Below are 18,306 nucleotides of genomic sequence, written 5' to 3'. Positions count from 1 at the left end.
CCTACAGACTTGAACCTCCTGTTTTATAAATGACACACTTTATAGTTAAGTGGTTTTATTAAAGGAAAACCAGAGAGCAGTATTTTGTTTCTCTCCTCCACGAGGTATATATATATATGTTGTGTAGTTGTCTTGCTTTTACAGCATGCAGCATGGAGATGGGAGCATTTCCTAGATAACCAGAACTTTCCACAAGGTTCTTGTTCTAGCCTGCCTGCCTTCTGCTGGTGTAACTTGTGTGTTTGGCTATGTTGTACTGCTTATTCCTCCTTGTCCATCTCCAGTTTCTTTCCAGGAATGACACGTAATATCTGCTACCACTACATATATAGACCTTGAGTGTGTTGAACATACAAGCGTGCCTCAGTTCTTGCTTGTTATTTGTCTCTATTCAATGTAGTGAAATATCAATCTGCTTTATCATAATACTTTATTTTATTCTAATTTACTGTGTAATAGATCAAATGCTTTTGTTTTATGAGACAATTCATCTACTCTGACAATAGAGCTTAAGCTATTTTGGACTTGATTTTCAAAAATCATTTTCTGCTTGTGGATTAGATGTAATGGGTAATGGATAAATGATTTTAAAAAAGGAAAACCTTGACGCTTACTCATGATTAAGCTTTTTATGTGCCTAATCTATTATGGTCTTTCTCTCCCTCTTTAACCACCTTTTTGTTACTATTTGCCGCTCCTGCAAAATTGCTCATTATATGTGTTAAATTTATTTTCATTTAATTACTGTGATTGCACAGTAGTATGTTCTGCAATTTTATATGCTATATTTCTAAATTAACTGTTTTATGGGCCTCCAGAAATAATAGACTTAAAATTCAGTGGAAGCTAAGTTAACTAGGTTTCCATTGCTTTACATGCTGCTGTACCTTTATTAAAAGAGGATTTTTGGAGGTAACAAAGGTTGAGACTGAACAAACCTGGTTTTCAAAGAAATCTACCAGGGTGCAACTTTTGTTGTTTTAGGCTCCACAACTGCTCTCTACATGCATGAGAGAGATTCCCTCTGGAGGTGGGTTGCTATAGGACCTGTTTGCCAGGTATGAGGTTCACCATCTGAGTGAGAGATGGAGTGTGAAAGGCATCTAATGCTGTTAGATAGGTTTGTGCAAGAAAAGAGTTGCTGCAGTGTTCCCAGATACAGTGTTCCCAGATATCCTTTGGAGTGGAGTCATCTTTATTATCCAGCTTGCCAACAATTTGGATGAGATCAGTGAAGCATAGAGAGCTCATTATGCGATTTTGGGGGAAATGGCTTTCTTTTGTTGTTGTGAACTTTAATAGCTTTAAATATTCACACTGTGAAACAGATGTATGTATGTGGTTTGTGTGTAACTTAAAATCAATAGAGAATACACTAGAAGACTTAGATGAGTATGCCTTCATGAAGGAAAATGATACTTCATCATTATCAACTTGAAGTTCAGCCAAAGAGGACTCCCTTGGAAATGTCTTAGCTGCTGCAGTACTGTTTCAGGAGCTCCTTAGCAGCTCCAAAGGTGGAGGATGTGCATAATTATAATTTTATGTTGCTCATAGTATGTACAAAGTAATCTCCATTTGTCCCACTCTATCTCTTGCCTTGGCTGATGAGATAAGAATGAATATAATCTTTCTAAGATCTACTGTACACTAGTAAAGATACGAAATTTAAGATGATGAATGTTGAAAAGCATAAAATATTCTTTCTTTTGTACTCTAAAGAAAGCATGTTTTCCCATGCAGAATTTTTCCTCCATTTCTCATAGACTGAGGAAGATTCATAACAGACGTGAAGACCATTTTATATAAATAACCCTCAAATTTTATCATGATAGATGCTTTATTAAGTTGATGTTAAAACTTTATTTACAATGGCTATCTTTGTAATTGGAATCTGAATTCTGAATGAATGCATAAAGCCATGGGATAGTAACAATTCTGAATGGAAAGTTGAGTGTATTTGAAATTATTGATAGAATGAGAAAAAAGTAAATTTTACTTCTTTCAGAATAGATGTGGTAATTTTTTTCCTTTCCAGACCTTTGATTCTTTTATCTGGCAAGTGATGCATACTTTGAAATGAAAGGATACATGAAATGAAAGGGTCGTGTACAGACTGTCCTAAATGTTTGCTACATTTTATTTCCATTTTAGACAAGGTAAATTTTATTTACAGAGGGCATAAAACATCCTTTCTGTGATAAAAAATATATGTGCTAATAGGTATTAATTGCATCTCTAAAGCTGGGTTCTGGAATGTTTCAGTTCCTGACAAATTTATAGAAGTCATAATCCTCTATTCTGGGCTTGGCTTTTGATATTTTTTTGCTTCATATCAAATGAGTTTTTGTCCTGATAACGTAGGGAACCTGCACAGTTACAAAACCAGTTATAAATTGATGCTGCTGTTCTTTTAATTGCTGCCCTGGGTTATATGCAGCTCAAGGGATGAACTGCTTAATTGTTGCCTTTCTCCTGAGTTAAGATTTTAGTGTGGAGATTGTTACCTGTTCCTTTTTGAAAGTTCATCTGAATACCGTGTCCCTGTATTTGCTAAATATATTTATGTCACGTTATCATGAGTTTCTTGAAACAAGCAGGCTAATTTGGATGTCTTTAAACAGGTATTGTGTTGATTTCCATGGCTTTGTTTCTCTTCTATGAAAATAAATACCAATGCATTTTATATTGCCATTGAACCTTAGCTGAGGTTTCTTTTTTTTCAAAGTACAGTGATCCTATCCTCATCAGTGAGTGTCTTGTAGTCTAAAAATAGTTCTATTGTTTAATGATTCCATATTTGGTAAACACTTCAGTCATTCCTAGGTAGAAAGAAATTTCATGTCCCATATAAACGGAAAAAGAGAGAGAAGAGAGTTTTACTATCTCTACTGATAGCTGCCATCAGTTAACCCATTTTGAAAGGTTTTACTACATTCTTAAGCCTTGCTTTCCTGGAAAAAAGAAAAACTGCCATGAATTTTCTATCTTTCACTAAAAAAATAAGTAAAATACCATTCTTCATTTAAGTTATAAAGGGAATGTCCTTTCCAAGTACATAAATTATTTCTTTATGTGCTGCCTATCTTGAACAGCATTTTGGGTCTTCAACCACTATCCTCCATTTCTCCTGGAAATATCACAGAGCCTTGACAAGAAAAGTTACTAAATTGGGCCTCCCTGTGTGCTCCTCCTAGTAATATGCAAGCTTGGGGAAAAAAACCCCATAAAATTAATAAGCACTATGCCTAAAATATTTATTAACATGTTGGTTAATTAATGTAACCTCCCTGAATAGACTGACCACCACATTAGCCCTGTGACTGATGTACAGGCTATGCCTTCACTGAGTCAAACAGTGTTCTCTCCCAATATAAAATTTTTGTGGCAGTTGGGGGTTCTTCAGGAACAGACAGCAATCTGTATTATTAATTATGTATTGCATATTTATAGGGCATAGTTTGCTCCTGCAGGGTGCAAAATGTTTGCATTTGTTCTCAGTTGAGTGCCCTTTGTCTTCTGTTCACATGAATCTGAGGACAGCTGTTTCCTTTATAATGCTGGAAAATATTAACCACATTAATGACATTTTCCTAGGGTCAAGAGAGCATGAGGCAGAAGAGTGTTAATGGTAGGTGTGGTAGATAGGACCCTCTGCCCCGAGTGAAGAAACCTGTCTCCAATGCAGAGCCTCTTGCTCTGCAGGCTATGAAGGAAGCAGTGCTCCCTTTTCTCAGAGGTGCCATGTGATCAGCAGTCTGTTTGCTTGGTGTCTGCAGAACCCCACACAGATGCAGTCTCATAATATGCAATGGTTTGCTGTTCTTAGTGAGATGAGGAGGCTTTTTGGCAAAGGAGGAGGTCTCTTTTAAAATACATGCTTGACAGTGGTAATAAGCCAAGATGAATGAAAATTGTGTTCGGTTTTCATTTTGTCAAATTTTGTTGATAATTTTCAATATACAAAATACAGTTCAGATGCTGGCATTTGACAGTAGCTGAATAGAAAAGGGAACAAAATAATTATTCGGAAACAAAACAATTGTGAATTGAATCTAGCAAAAAAAGAGAAATCCTTGTATTTTAACTTGATACACATTTTTTTCCAAACCATCCATTGGTATATAAAGTCCAGTTGTCATATACGTAAAATTTTGCGTTGTGTGACAAGATGTTTTTCCAGTGCAATTACTAATGTATAAGGAGCCTACAGCTTACCCAGTTTTTCAGTTTTAAACCCAGATAAGAAAAGAAAACAGAAGAGTAATAAGAAATAGATTTACCTATATTAAAACATAAAGGATCAAATTGATACATGAACTTAGTATTCAGTACCTTTGAACAAACATGAAACATGTCTGTTTCTGCCTACGAGGCAGAAGGAAGGAGCATTTTGGGGGGAAAATAAGCCTGAAATTCTGTACAGGGAGTAGTGAAATCCTTCAGTCCGTGGCAGTCCCAAACAGAGAGTTGTAGTTTAACATCACCAGTTAGGCCATTTCTCTTTCTTTGGTGCTTGGGCTTGTAGCTGAAACTTTTGCAGTCTTCTCTAGATGAACATCTTTTCACTTGCCATGTCTGTACACTTTCCTAGTTCACAGGATAGGGGTCCATGCTCTGAAATCCCACAAAAGGGCACCTTTGGATTTAGACCCAAAGTAGCAGGAAATTAATCAGAAACAGCAGTCCCAGGCGCTTTCCATTAACTAGGAGCTGGAGTACTTTATCCAATACAGGAAGAACACATTTCTATTTACTTACTCCACAGGCACATCAGTTCTCAAAGTAGGGGCAAATGTCTAAGTGAAGTGTTAAGTGTAATTTTGGGTGTTGGTTGGTATCCAGTCTGTCATTCAGCTCACACTGGAAGAAAGGTGCTTATCTCTGATGTCCACAGTGATACCTACTAGGCCTTCGCAGCTGTCTCGAATAGCCTAGTATTTCAAATGGCAGGAGGTGCCTTACCCCACCGTTTTCTCAAGTCAGGGAAGTGGCATTTGTGCAGAACTGGGTGCAGGTATTTTCCACCTTCTTTACAAACTACCCTTTGCTCAAAGGTTTGTGTGCAGATTTTGCAGTAAATAGTGATGAGAGAAAATGTGTAAATTTGTTAAGAATAGAAGCGAGTACTCTGACCTCTCTGTTAGCACGTGTGTGTTGTCCCCACTCAGTTCTGCATTAGTGTGTTTTTTCTTTCATTCCATTTGCGATTATTTCTTGGTTTTCAGCAGTGGAATGTGAGGTTTTCTTCTATTTAAGAATAAAGTTTCTTGCATATTTTTGAAACCTACGTGCAACTGAAAAAAAATACTGAATTAGTGCAGAATAGCATGCTCAGCTAAGCAGTAAGCAATGAAAATACTGCTTAGTTAATGAGCTCTGCCACTATTGAGCAAATTTCCTGTTTAGTTCCTTTAGCTAAGTCACTTTCCTGTTCTTTTCCAATGTCATCCAAGATAAATCTTGTTCTTTTCCAGTGTTATCCAAGATAAATTTTGTGGTATCATCAACATTTCAGTAGAAGGGCTACATGATATTATGACTGAAGATCCTGAAACAGGAACATACAAAGAGTAAGTGGAAAATCTAGTTAATTTTTGTGGATTTAACAGTAGTCGTACTGTTTTATATGTAGTGTTTTGCTTGGAAAAATCTGTAGGCAGTTAAGACATCCTCGCAAAGCTTCTGTTTGCACAAGAGTAAATGTGTTAGTAAAAAAGGAAATTTTTGGTCTTAAAAGAAATAATTTTAATGGGGAGAAGGAGAACTTAAAATAACAGTATAACTTCACATGGTTCACTAAGTTATCTACCAAGTAACAGCTTAAAATGTTCATATACTTAGACTTGCTTTTTGCACATATAACTACTGTATGTAAAATCAGTGTTGACAGGGTGGCTGCTCAGAGTTTTTTTGAGTGAGGCATCTGGGATTTAACCAAGGCCTTCTAAATGTCTCAATCTTGAGTGGATTTACTGTATAATATCTCATAGCCTGGAGAACGTAAAAACATAGCCCACAAGGACAATTCTTCCTCTTTAGTTCTTCTACTTCACACACTTCCTGCTACAGGGCAATACCTCAAAAGACACTTTCCAGAGCCAGGAGCAAGAGTTTGTGGCAGGAAGGTGGTGTCAAGGGTGCTCAGAGCATGCTGACACCCAGCACTACACTCATTAATCACTGACTCCCGGGTTACTGATGGTATTGTGTCAAAGCTGGAAAAATGAAAAACTGTTGAATAATAAAGATTAGGACAGAGATCTCAATATTGTTTTTTCTGTGTAATGATTACATAGTTTTAGAAAAATGCAGTGTAGTAAGACATTAAAACCAGGTGCTTTGCCAGTTGTCCCTACTGACGTAACATATTCTAATAAGTTAATATATTCTAAGCAAGCTGTTAAGTTTTCCTTCACAAAAAAAAGTGGTACAAGCACAAGTGTGCATTGAGAATGGTCCACACACTTGCTGACCCTGAACTATGCCCAAGAATGTCTTGCAAAAGTATTTTTTTCAGTTTTTGTAACTCTGGAAGATGTAACTCCAAATTCTGGGAATGTGCTTTGGCAGTGTATTCTGTTTACTATCAAGAGACAACCTAACTGAGTCCCTTTTATTTCTAAACATGTAGCTTTGCCAGCACTTGCTGAAAGGACTTCTTATAGAAAAATGAATAAAAAATTGTCCTAGTTAATTTCATATTTCAAGCTTGGGAGCTTATAGAATTTGTCACTTTACTTTTTGATTTATAAAATACAGGCACACTGAATTAAGGACATGTATCTGTTGACAGATATTAAATGGGTTGTTTGAAAGATTCTGCTGTTTGTGTTACACATTTCAACATAATCTGAAAGTAAATAAAGTGAGAGCAGTCATACTGAGTCATGTGTTCTCTTCTGGCTCTCCATGTTAAAGAATAATAATTTATACCTGAACCAGTTGAAAATACTATACTTCAGAATTTCAGGAAAAAATGCTGGTTTACTCCAGATATTATAATATCAAACTGCTGTAGTGTGGATACTAAACATGCATGTTTAGCACTGGAAAATCAAGGCTGAAACAAGATAGAGTGGCATCTGCTAAATGAAGAAGAGGGGCTAAAAATGCAGAGGAAAAATGTACAAATTAAATTACACTCTTGGATTAACTGTAAGATGACCATGAATACATTTATACTGGAAATTTGGAGAAACAATGTTAGAACAATGACTTATTGGATGACCCTTTCTAAATACAAATGCAGATATAAAGGTCTCACCAGTTTTAGATAGGATTTTGATCACCTTATGAAAGTGATAATGTGGTGCCCTGGCTTACAGTTCAAAGGGATTCCACTCAGCCAGGTTTCCTAGGGTATCTGTTTGGCATTGTAGTAGTAATAACAAAAAGACCTCAGATTTTCTTGGAAGAGGAGCATTCTATTGCTCTTGTCTTGGCCTACTAATATATTCACATTTTTGTCTGCTTTGTCATAACTTTTTTTTATTCCAATCTCTCCTAGGCTTTTTTAATTATGCGTTGTGGTACCTAAAATGTATCAAGTTCTGAAAAAGTTAACTGAAACCTTCCATGTTTCAACAGGTGACATTTTTGCCACTTTTTTCCATAAGGAACTGCGATGCTAGAAATTATCTTCTGTGATAGCATTGATTCTTCTTCCAAGCTGTTTATCAGTTCTAAATGCATTTTAATAGAAAACTGAGTATGTAAACAGAGTTAACTCTGAACATTTTCACATAAAAACAATTTTTTTTTATTTTAACATCTTTAAAACAAGTCATTCAGCTTAGCTGTAGGAGCATTTCACCTGCTAGTGAAATAAAGCAATTAAAAATGCACATTACTACAGAACTGAAAGTGAACAATAATATGGATATGTCCTGGTGCTTTGTAATATGTGGATTTTGTCATATTCCTGTCATAAAACATATACATACCTAATGCAACAACTAACAATTTATTGTCACCTGAGAGATTTTTTTTTATCCTTTTGGATCTTAAAGCAGATTTTCTAGGAAAAGCACTTAACAAGTGGTAGAATAGTTGTGTATTCTTTCAGTGTAGAGAAGGTAAAATGAATGGAAAGGATGTTTGCTGTAGGATAGCTTTCACCAGTATCTTTTTAAATGAAGTTCATTCAAACTGTTTCAAGAGGTAGAAAAAACCTCTGGCATTTAAACTTGGTTTTTTTCATATTTTCTGGTTCTATGCTTAGTATAAAAGCAATAACTAAAATATGTATGTTAGTTGCGTGTATTGGTAATTACCAGTTGAGAGTGGAGCAAAACAAAAAAATAAAACTTTGTCTTTCCAGCCTAGAAAAACCCTTTAAATAAACGACTTCAGAAGCTAACTCCTTTCTGTTGACCGAAAACATTATTGTTGTTCAGCATCTTGTGGATTTTAGATTTCTTTTTATCTAGAACCAAGAGTAGTTAACGTGTTTGTTTTGAAGTCCTCTTGCTAAAGGTCTTTCAGGAAAATAGAAATGCAATGAGAAATTTTTGCTAATTTTGCATCTGTACCACTTTCATTTTCATTCTGATAGGATACATACTGCTTTTACAGCACTTCCTTGGAAAAACTGGGGAATTCTATCTATGAATTTTTTAAACCCACTTAGATGGTTTTCTATGTATAAAAATACATTTTAAAGACAGAACTTGAGCTAAAATATGAAAGAAAAGTGGTATTGTTACATGGATGTAGATGACACAAAACATGCATTCAGGCTTCTTTAGATTCCCCAATCTCAGAAAAAAAACAACTTTCTAACAGATTGCCTGACCTTATTCAGACTCCCTGTCCTGAGTTTTAAAAATGCTTTAAATTATAAAATTATTCTCATTCTCTTTCTTAGCTGCATGTTGATGTTTCATTTTGAAGAGCCCAAAGTTACAGAAGATGAGGAGCCTCCCACAGAACAAGACAAAAGGAAGAAATTGGTAAGTTTTAGATCTGTTACTCAGTGACAGAATGGACAATGTGATTCAGTTGTGTCAGACTAAATTCTTTACCTTTGTATTTGTTTCATGTATTGTACTTGAAAAATTAATCTTATATCAAAAAAGTAAAATGCTTTGATGACAAACTTTGCAGCCACAACACTTCTGCTTACCTTTTGAGTCTTTGAAAATGTTGCCAAAATAAAATCATCATTTCACAAAGTCTAGACATTATAATACTAAGACACTATATAAAGGGTTTATTGAAAATCTGAGTAATTGAAATTTCATGGCAGGGCAAATTTCTCATATTCAGAACACTTTTTTATATTAGATTATATGTTTTTTACTTAAACAGCTTTTGATCTATATGCTTGCATAGATTGCTTCAGATGAAGATTCTGTGTTATGTACCATGCAGTTGTGCTATTTTTGCCCAACCTCATCTCTGAATGTTTCATAATTTAAATTATGAGTTCAGGGAAAAACTCTGAAGAGTTCAAGAAACTGCAGTTAATGTGGAAAAAGAGAGAATAACTGCTGAGTAATTGCAAAATGTGGAGCTGGGTGATTTAGGTGTGTGTAGCCCTGTAATGCATTTGCTTTACTGGCCTGCATGCATCCAAACAAATACTTATAGACATTCCTTTAGTACTTTATTTCTTGTTGTACAAGCATAAAAGAGTTTGAATGGGTTTTGATAATTTGTTTGAATTTGGGTTTGTTTTTTTCACCTGCTGAATGATTTTGATTTGTTAATATGGTTGTCTTTTAAATACTAACTCTATATGGTTCCTTTTTTAAAAAAGAAAATTGCACAAAAGCTATTGTTTATAGTCTTGCTATTAGTAATGCCTTTGCGGAAGTTTTCAGTGTCTTGCAATCTCAGATTAAACAAAACAGGAGTATTTTCTGTGGTCCTCAAAAATGTATTATATAGTTCTATAATTCTGTTACTACTTAAAAGGAACACTAAATTCTGTTAAATTTGATTAAATGTTCTTCCAGCTTGCAGGATTAAATTAAATTATGTATTTGTTGCAGAATGTTAATATTTATTCCTAATGGATTTGGATAATCTCTTTATATAGAATCACAGAATGGCTCGAGTTGGAAGGGACCTTAAAGGTCGTCCAGTTCCATCTCCCTGACTATGGCCAGAGAGACCTTCCACTAGATCAGGTTGCTCAAAGCTCCTGGTATTGGACTCTTCCACAACTTCCTTGGGCAACCTGTGCCAGTGTCTTACCACCCTCACAGGAAGCAATTTCATCTAAATCTCCTCTCTTCGAGTTTTAAACTGTTTCTCCTTGTCCTATCACTACACACCCATGTAAAAATCCCTACCCCAGCTTTCCTGGGGTAGACCCCTGTCAGATATTGGAAGATTGCTATAAGGTCATGTATGCATGTAGATACATTTATATCTTTAGAAAAATAAATCAATATATCTTTTATGAGGAGAGAGATAAGGTTAAAAAAAAATCTAAAAACACAATTAATTTACATCTACAATCCTTTCATGTCCTTAATTTTCTTTTACTACACTCAAATTGTATTTCCCTCTGTCTGGCTAAAGTGTTAGTAATTGTCTTGCAGAAATTATATTTGTTTTTCAGTTACAGATTGACTTTATTAACTTGGATATGTATTTAAGAATTTGGACATCTGGGTTTACTATGGACTATCTATAATGTGGAATTACCCTAGCAAAACAAAAAATACATTATCATGACTTGTATCATTCTTCCTTTGTAAAGGATACAACACACCAGTATAGTGTTGGTAAATAGTCATAATGAGGGAATCATTCTGGTGTTACCTGCAAAACTGTATCGATTTGAATGGAGAGAAATGGCTGTGCTTTGGTAGAGGAGCCAGAAGCAGTAAGGACATGACAATGCAGGTTTTTATTAACATGGAAAATATATCTTGCCTTGCGTGTCGGTTTTCTTTTTCTCTAAAGAGTTACTTGTGCTTTATTCCTCAGCTGTTCTTTAACATTCAGCGTAAACATCTTTTTTGCCTTTGTCTCCTTGTAAGTTTTACATGGAATGAATTTGCATACATGAATGCTAAAGCTTCATTTTTAATTTGGGTCTCCTAAGCTAGATGTAACTATTTCCACTGTTACTGTGTTTTCCAGCCTCCTAAGCCTTATGAAAATCCTTTGGTTTTCTCCTCTCCATCTTCTTTTACAACAATAGATGTCCTTTTCACTCTTCTCATTCCCATATTTAGCTGATTATTCCTGATATATTTTAGACTTCTACACTGTCGTTTTTTCATCTAACTTTAGTATTTACTGTACTTTTATTCCTTTCATAGAAGTTTCTAACAGCTGTTAAAGCAAGATAACTCTAGTTACTATGAATGCCTGTCATAAATTTGTTCAGAATCCCAACTGAAATTGCTAGGCATAAATTTTTGTGAATGCTACAAAAATTGAGACAGGAATTTATCATGGCTGTTTATTTTGAAACAAAACAGGTCATTTGGGTAAATCACTGGTAGTAGAACTGTCAAATAATAATAATCAGGATTGTTAGTCATAACTTTAAAAACACTGTTAGCATTTGATTTGAAAAACTGGGTTAAAATTAAAATGTCACCTGGGCCCATTCCTACCCACTGTACTGGAAATTTCTTCTCTGATGAACATCAGCACACACACTCAATTCATGTGACATTTAGAGCAACTGCAGTAGCAGTTTCTTCTGCTGAAATAAAAATGGGAACAAAAATTTGATTTGAAGGGGAAAATACAAAACAGTGGAAAGGGAATCTGCAGTTGATTTAAGAAATTTTCTGGTCCCACTCCCTTCTTGCTAGAGTTTTCTACCCTCATATATTCTATTGTTGAAGGAGCAGCTTATGCCAGGACTCAGGGCTTAAGCCTCATAAAGCAATGATTAAAAAATAAAAAGGATTTTCTCCTTAAAGTAATAATGATTTGCAGCTTTTAAGGCCATTAGTATGAGAAAAAATATAAACCAGCATGGGCTGTGCAAAGTATTACTTCTTGATGTTTGCACGGGGCCTGGGTATTTATCTTTAATCTATTCCTTTATCCTGTCATTGGTACTGCTCTTTGATATTATACATAGTTCGTAATTACTAAAGAATGTTTTAGCTAGAACAGTGCTTTGTAAGTTTATGACAATTTTAGGTACTCATCATTTCCAGATACTGCTTTATTTTAGTCTCATTGCACTGTACTGATGAAAATGTAAACAGATGATTCATGACCTTGCATTGTGAATAGTATACAGACCTCAGATGACTTATTTTTATGTGCCTTTAATTTATGTTTTCAAGAATTCCAGACTCACAGTTCAAAAAGGGATTTAAGGTTATTCTTAGCTAACATGCAACTATTTGTTTGAAATTGTGGAGAGGAAAAATGTAGCACAGTATTCTCCAATAAAAATCTATCTTATTTAAATTGGAATTATCCATGCTGGTACATGTTTTAGATTATGGTTATGTGTTATGGGCTTAGGAGGTTTCTTTTTAATTTTACTTTAGTATGGGAAGAAATTAGATATCTGAGTTGTGATTGTGTATGTTCAGGAAAACAAATAAATTATTTATGATGTAGTAAGTCAAATCATCAAGTTTTATGTAATAATGTGGTTTACTAAAAAGTATCTTCGTTATTTGGCATATAACTTCTTATCAGTGGGAGTTTTTACATAGTGTTTTTTAAAGATGCTGAAGAAAGAGAAAAGTTACGTTCTGGGCTGGACTGATGTTGGATACCCAGGGCTTAGCAATCTGGAGACTTAATTTTGAAGGAATGATTTTACCTCTAAAAAGCAAATAGAACAATCTGAAAGCATCTTAAGGCTCTTCTCTGAAACCGGATACTATTTTAGTTTTGACACAATTAAAATACAGTGAATAAATGGTAGTGCATAATGTTCTTCCATACTTGTGATTTTGCATTTTTATTTAGCTAAGACTATTGCTGATCATCTAGTATTGTCAACAAACTAATCACACCTAGCTATTTTATATGTTTTGCTAGTTCTAAATATAAGTTCCAAAAACTTGGAGTGGAAAGAAAGCAAATTTATTGCTGCAGGAAAATAATTTACTCCAAGTGTTTTTGACATGACTATCTGAATGAAATCTAATTAATATATGAACTCCTTAATTAAGTCTAAAGATTCCTAAGTCCCATTTGTGTTACAATCATGGATCCTGCTTCTGGCAGCAAACATTAATCATACTGCAGAATTCCCTACTGGCCTACTGTGCTGCTGCTTTCAACATTGAGCTGTGGGTTTATGCCTGTTGCTGCAATAAACTAAGCAGAGTTTCTTACTGTTTCATTGTTTTTTTCCAAGATTAGTTACTTTTCACTAGTAATGCATAGATTACTCAGAGGATTACTTGGAAATCCATCATCACCTGCCATGAAGCAGATGCTGCAAGGTTAGCACCTCAGAACTACTATAGTGCACCTCTATACAGTGAAGAAGTGTGTCTGTGCTTTATGCACATGGAACTGTATGGACAGTATTAGCTGCTGTTTAATCTAAACTAGTTAAACTTTTTCAGTGTTTTTGTTTCCTTAGTCATAACATATAACTGACAATAGTTCGTGCCATCTCTAAAGTGCTTACCGTGGTAACATCTGAGGTGGTTTTTAGGAGTTATGGGAAATTCATTTGGCAATAATTAAGGCAGATTTGAAATTGTTTTCTGTCACAGAAGGGTGAAATGATACAGCAGATGACTGGGTCTTTGATTCAAGACTATTTCAGATAGTTCCTAAATTTATAGTTGCTTTTTGTAATAAGTAATTTGATCTTTGCTTCACAGGAGCTTTCTCTCGTTTGTATATTAAGTTTGAAGAAGAGGAGGTTTATTTCTTCAACTGACGTTACAGTAGAGTTGAGTAAGTCTCAGAATATTTCTAGTGCATTATTTTATATTTTTCTCTTACATGTTTTCCACAGCTTGCATTGAAGGACCCTGTACACACCGTGTCATTGCAGCAGTTCATCTATGAGAAGCTAAAGGCACAGCAGGAATTACTGGGAGAGCAAGGTTTTCAGGCACTTATGGAAACTGTGGATACAGAAATAGTTGCACAGCTACAAGAATTTTTACAAGGCTTCTGAATAAGCAGAAACAAAATTTTGTATGTCCCATTTCCCTTTCAAAAAATGTGGAAGAACTCTCTAGCCTTCCATCTTGAATTGAAGAGCCTACTGAAAGATGAAAATAACTTGTGTTAAAAAAAAATAAATTTCTGCTGTTGCTACTATACTAACTTTGGTAATGCTTTATGTTATTTTTAAATACTAGACTTGGTTTTATAATCAAATTAACACTTCCATGATTCCTAATATGGTATATGCAATATGGTATATGCTGCCCTAGATAGTATTATTTTTTTGGTTACCCTTACTAGCTTTTTAGTTCACAAAGCTATATCAAACTTGACAACTTTGTAGGAACTAGGTATTTTATATTAGTGAGAATTGTCTATTAATTCAGCAGCATAATTCAGTATCAGGAGCTGCTTGTCTTCCTATTAGGCACCTGTAAGCTCTCTCCCCGTACCCTTCCTGTTGCCATTTCTTGACTATACTTTCAACCATACAGACAGAAGGAGTTAGGAAAGCAGTAAGATTGTGAGCAGAGGTATTTCTTCATGAGAGAAAGGTAATTCTCATTTGAATTGCCTCAGAGAAAAAGAAATATATATTGTAATGCTTAAACTTTATTTGCTGAAATGTTAGAGAATATCAGTGTACTTCTTTTTCTGACGATGTAGCGGTTTATTTTTATCAACAGTTGCTTTATTTCTATTATGAGAAATGTCTTGCTTTCTTGGATTTCCTCTATCTCACTTTTAGCTGTCATAACACAAAGAAACTCACCAGAGACAGATCAGTAACTAATTAAAATTTATTCTTTTTTGCACCAGGACTGCTTAAAATTGCTGTTGTTCAGCATCTCAGTTCTTTTTTATCAAAAGCATATCATCAAGATACATCATAATTATTTCTCAAAAGTCTGAGCCCAAATGGTCACAATCAAAATAATTATTTACAAATGTGAAGGTCACTTTGAGATTTAATTATTTGTTACCTGGACAGCTGCAGATGGCAAAGTAAAGCTGCTCCTTTCTCTGTGCCTTTGTCTTTCATACACATTGCAGGTGGGAGGGCAGAGAGAGAAGGTTTTTCCATTTTGAAATTTTCCTTTTAAGTTCTGATTTTCCACCTTCAATGCTGAAGTAAACTTTGCTTCACTAAAGGATGTTTAAACTGTTGAGACACATTTTTTCCCACTGAAGGGATTAGCTATTTGAAGACACCTACATGCTTATGATAATCTTACCAGTTAACCAGATGTTTTTAAAAATCTGAATTTTTCTTTTTACTGGCCCTTTTAGAAATAATTGTTTCGTAAGCCTTCCTTCTCTTCGCAGAGGAAGCCTAACCATTCCTTCCTTCTCCATTGGGTTCATTGGCAAAGACTGCTGGGCCTCTCATACCTCTGAATGCAAAGCCTCCTCTGTATCCAGCTTCCAGTATCTGTCTGCAGTGTTTCTTTAATAACTCACTGTTTCCTGCTTTTCACTTCAGCATAGGAGATTTGTTAGAATTTTTGCAATTTGTCAGTGTGATATTTGCATGTCACTTTCTCAGTCATTCACCAGCATCAACTGTCACAAAGTTTTGGATGGTTATGATTTGTACTTGAAAGAGAATGGACTCAGTGTGCTATTGGTCCCTTTCAGCTGTGGACTACAGTTATCTACCAGAACCTGGTGGTGTTTGAAACTGCTTCAGTTTCATGATTACTTTTCAAAGAGACTCAGCTTTTGGCTCAGTGTAAAGCTAGCACAAATATAGTTGGCCTCACTGGCTTTGACCCTGCCTGACATGATTGCACGGCATACAGAAAAACCTTAGGTTGGACAGCAAAGCTTTCTGCCACTGCTTGGTAAATTTCTTACCCAGTGCCAAATGGTGCTCCCTGACATTTCAGTTTCAGAGGGAGGGAGGTCCTACCTACTGTAGTCCACTTCTGGCTGAAAGGCTGCTCCCAGCACTTCAGCTGCTTGGCCCAGCCTCTAGGCTCCCTCTGCAGCATCTTACAGTCAAAACAAACCTGTCAGCATAGCTGCACACAGCTCACCCAGGCTGGCCTGCCTGTCTCATTCTCAGAGGTGTTCAAGGCACCATTACAACACAAGTTGGAGTGTTAGCTGCAGTTTATTTTAGTGCACGGTAACTAGTATTGGCACAGACTCCATCAGGAATGATGGACATACTTTTGGCTAATAATGGCATGATAACGTTGTAATTAGCTTTCTGAGTAATGTCTCTGAATAATTGTATGTATTCATTTTTGTATGTGTTAGGGAACAAGTTAAATTTGTCACTGTGATGTTTAGCTTTTTGTCTTGGAAGATCTTAACCCAAAACTTGGTCTATAAATGAAAATTTACCACCACTGTAATTACTTGTGTGACAGCCATTGTCAAGTAGCACACTTGCAAAACAAGTGCCTGTCTCTTCTCAGAACCTGTCTAGTACTGAGAAAGTCCAGAAATTTCATCTTAAATGCACAGAAAAACTTACATGTAGCACCCTTGTATATTAAATCATTAAATAGAGGGTTAAATTTTCACTGGAAGGTTGTGGATTAGGACTGAACCAAGCGTTAGCCCTTTTCATCATTGTTGAAATTTCTGACTTTAGCCTACTGGGGAGAAAGGGCAATAAAATGCAACAAATTGCCTGACAAAAGAGCAGTTAAATACAGTTTCTGAAATTCTTGTGAGTAGGGATCTTTGACCCTTTTGCCCTTTGAGCTTTGTTGTTAAAGGCAAAAAATAATTTAGATCGAGATTCTTTTTTACTGCAGCACAACTAAACTCCTGGGGCTTACACATTTTTCTTTCCAGAAGAGGAAATGACTTGGAGTTAAAGAAAACCTTTTTCTGTCTCTGATAAGTGTAAAATGTCTTTGAAGGTTATGCGCTGAAAGAAGCTAAAGTGGACTAATTCTGCTGTTTCCATTTTCAAAAAATTTGCTTTGATGTATCAATGAAATGACCATTTTTAGACTTTTGACCTAACTGAAATGTTAATAACCTATCTAATCTGATTGCATTTTGTTGAACATTTTCTCACCTTCTAAAGATATTATCCATTCTATAAATTAAGCCTATTAAATAATTCTGGTGTTTGTCTCATACAAAACAATAACTGCGATAATTTTACTTGTACTAATGCTTCAATGTTAGATAACCTGAAGTGTGATAGATAACCTTAAGTATGGTAAAGCTGTGGTTTTACAAAGTAAAAAGAGTATGTATAGGTATGTGTATAAAATGTGTGTGGAAAAATGTGTGTTGCTTGTAGTAGGGGCCAGGAGGTGGCAGGCACTTGTGTTTCCCCGTGGCTGCCCTGCTCTACTGGGGCCGGTTGCATGGCTGCTCCCAGGCCTGCCCATGGCTCCTGTGACAGGGTGCCCCCTCAGACCTCTCCTCTTCCCAGGCACCACACTACCACAGTGAGGTGGAACAATGTTCCTGCCATGCTTGAAGTGGGCAGGGAAAGTGGTCTTGTGCTGTTTCAGTGTTCCCTGCCTCACCAGGAGGTAGGTTGTGAACCCTGAAGTGAAACTGTAATAGAGGAGGTTTTGCATTATTTGTGAAGAAAGCCAGGCCAGTTGCTGATAACCTCCACCATGGCCTTGAGAGGATGCAGGGAGAGTTGGGCACTGTGGCTTTGCATGCCATCCTTGGGGCCTTCATGGGCAAAGGTGTTAGACAGAAGTCCACTTCTGGTCAAGTTAATGAGTGCTAGCAGCATCCCCGATGGATTGGCACTAGCCATGCCTCCACTGAGAACGAAAGCACTTCATCCATTCCAGGCAAGCCTCAGAAGATCTATGGAAGGGAAGCCCAGCTCCCACACTGCTCTGGTGTCTTGCCGAGGAAGAGGTGTTGCAGTAGCTCTGCAAGTTGCTTATTTGAGCCAGGACTGCCCTGAAGAAAAGAATGTTAGAGCACTACGATTTCATCCCTCCTTTTGTGAAGTTGTCTGCCAAGATGTGAATCAAAATTTTTGTTTGAAAAAGGACCACCATATTGTGTGTGGACCACCATATCCTTAGCAAAGCTGCTTATGAAAATCCTCTTTTCTTGTTGGTCCTAATGGGTGGTCAGATATCTTTTCCCAGGGTGGCAAAAGTGACCACAGGAGTCCTAAGCAGAATCACAGTTCCTCGCTACAGATTGTAACAGATGGGCTCATTTCTCTGATTGTTCAGCAATGATAAAATCGCTTCTGTAGATGGTATGACTACACACATG

At 36.0% G+C, this 18,306-nt stretch overlaps 1 protein-coding gene across 1 annotated transcript in view; it reads left to right on the top strand.

Moving 5' to 3' along the window:
* Window positions 1–16,396, top strand: part of IPO11 (importin 11) — a 95,495-nt gene extending 79,099 nt beyond the window's left edge. Inside the window, exons 30-32 of the mRNA XM_030467666.1 lie at window positions 5,478–5,573; window positions 8,870–8,954; window positions 13,922–16,396. Of these exons, the coding sequence (XP_030323526.1) occupies window positions 5,478–5,573; window positions 8,870–8,954; window positions 13,922–14,086 (346 nt within the window). The 3' untranslated portion in view covers window positions 14,087–16,396. The remainder of the gene's footprint in view (window positions 1–5,477; window positions 5,574–8,869; window positions 8,955–13,921) is intronic.
* The last annotated feature ends 1,910 nt before the right edge of the window (window positions 16,397–18,306 follow it).

This window comes from Calypte anna, chromosome Z (genome assembly GCF_003957555.1).
Source record: "Calypte anna isolate BGI_N300 chromosome Z, bCalAnn1_v1.p, whole genome shotgun sequence".
NCBI lineage: Eukaryota > Metazoa > Chordata > Aves > Apodiformes > Trochilidae > Calypte > Calypte anna.
The sequence above is the reverse complement of the archived record's forward strand: the minus strand, read 5'-3'. Positions and strand labels throughout refer to the sequence as shown.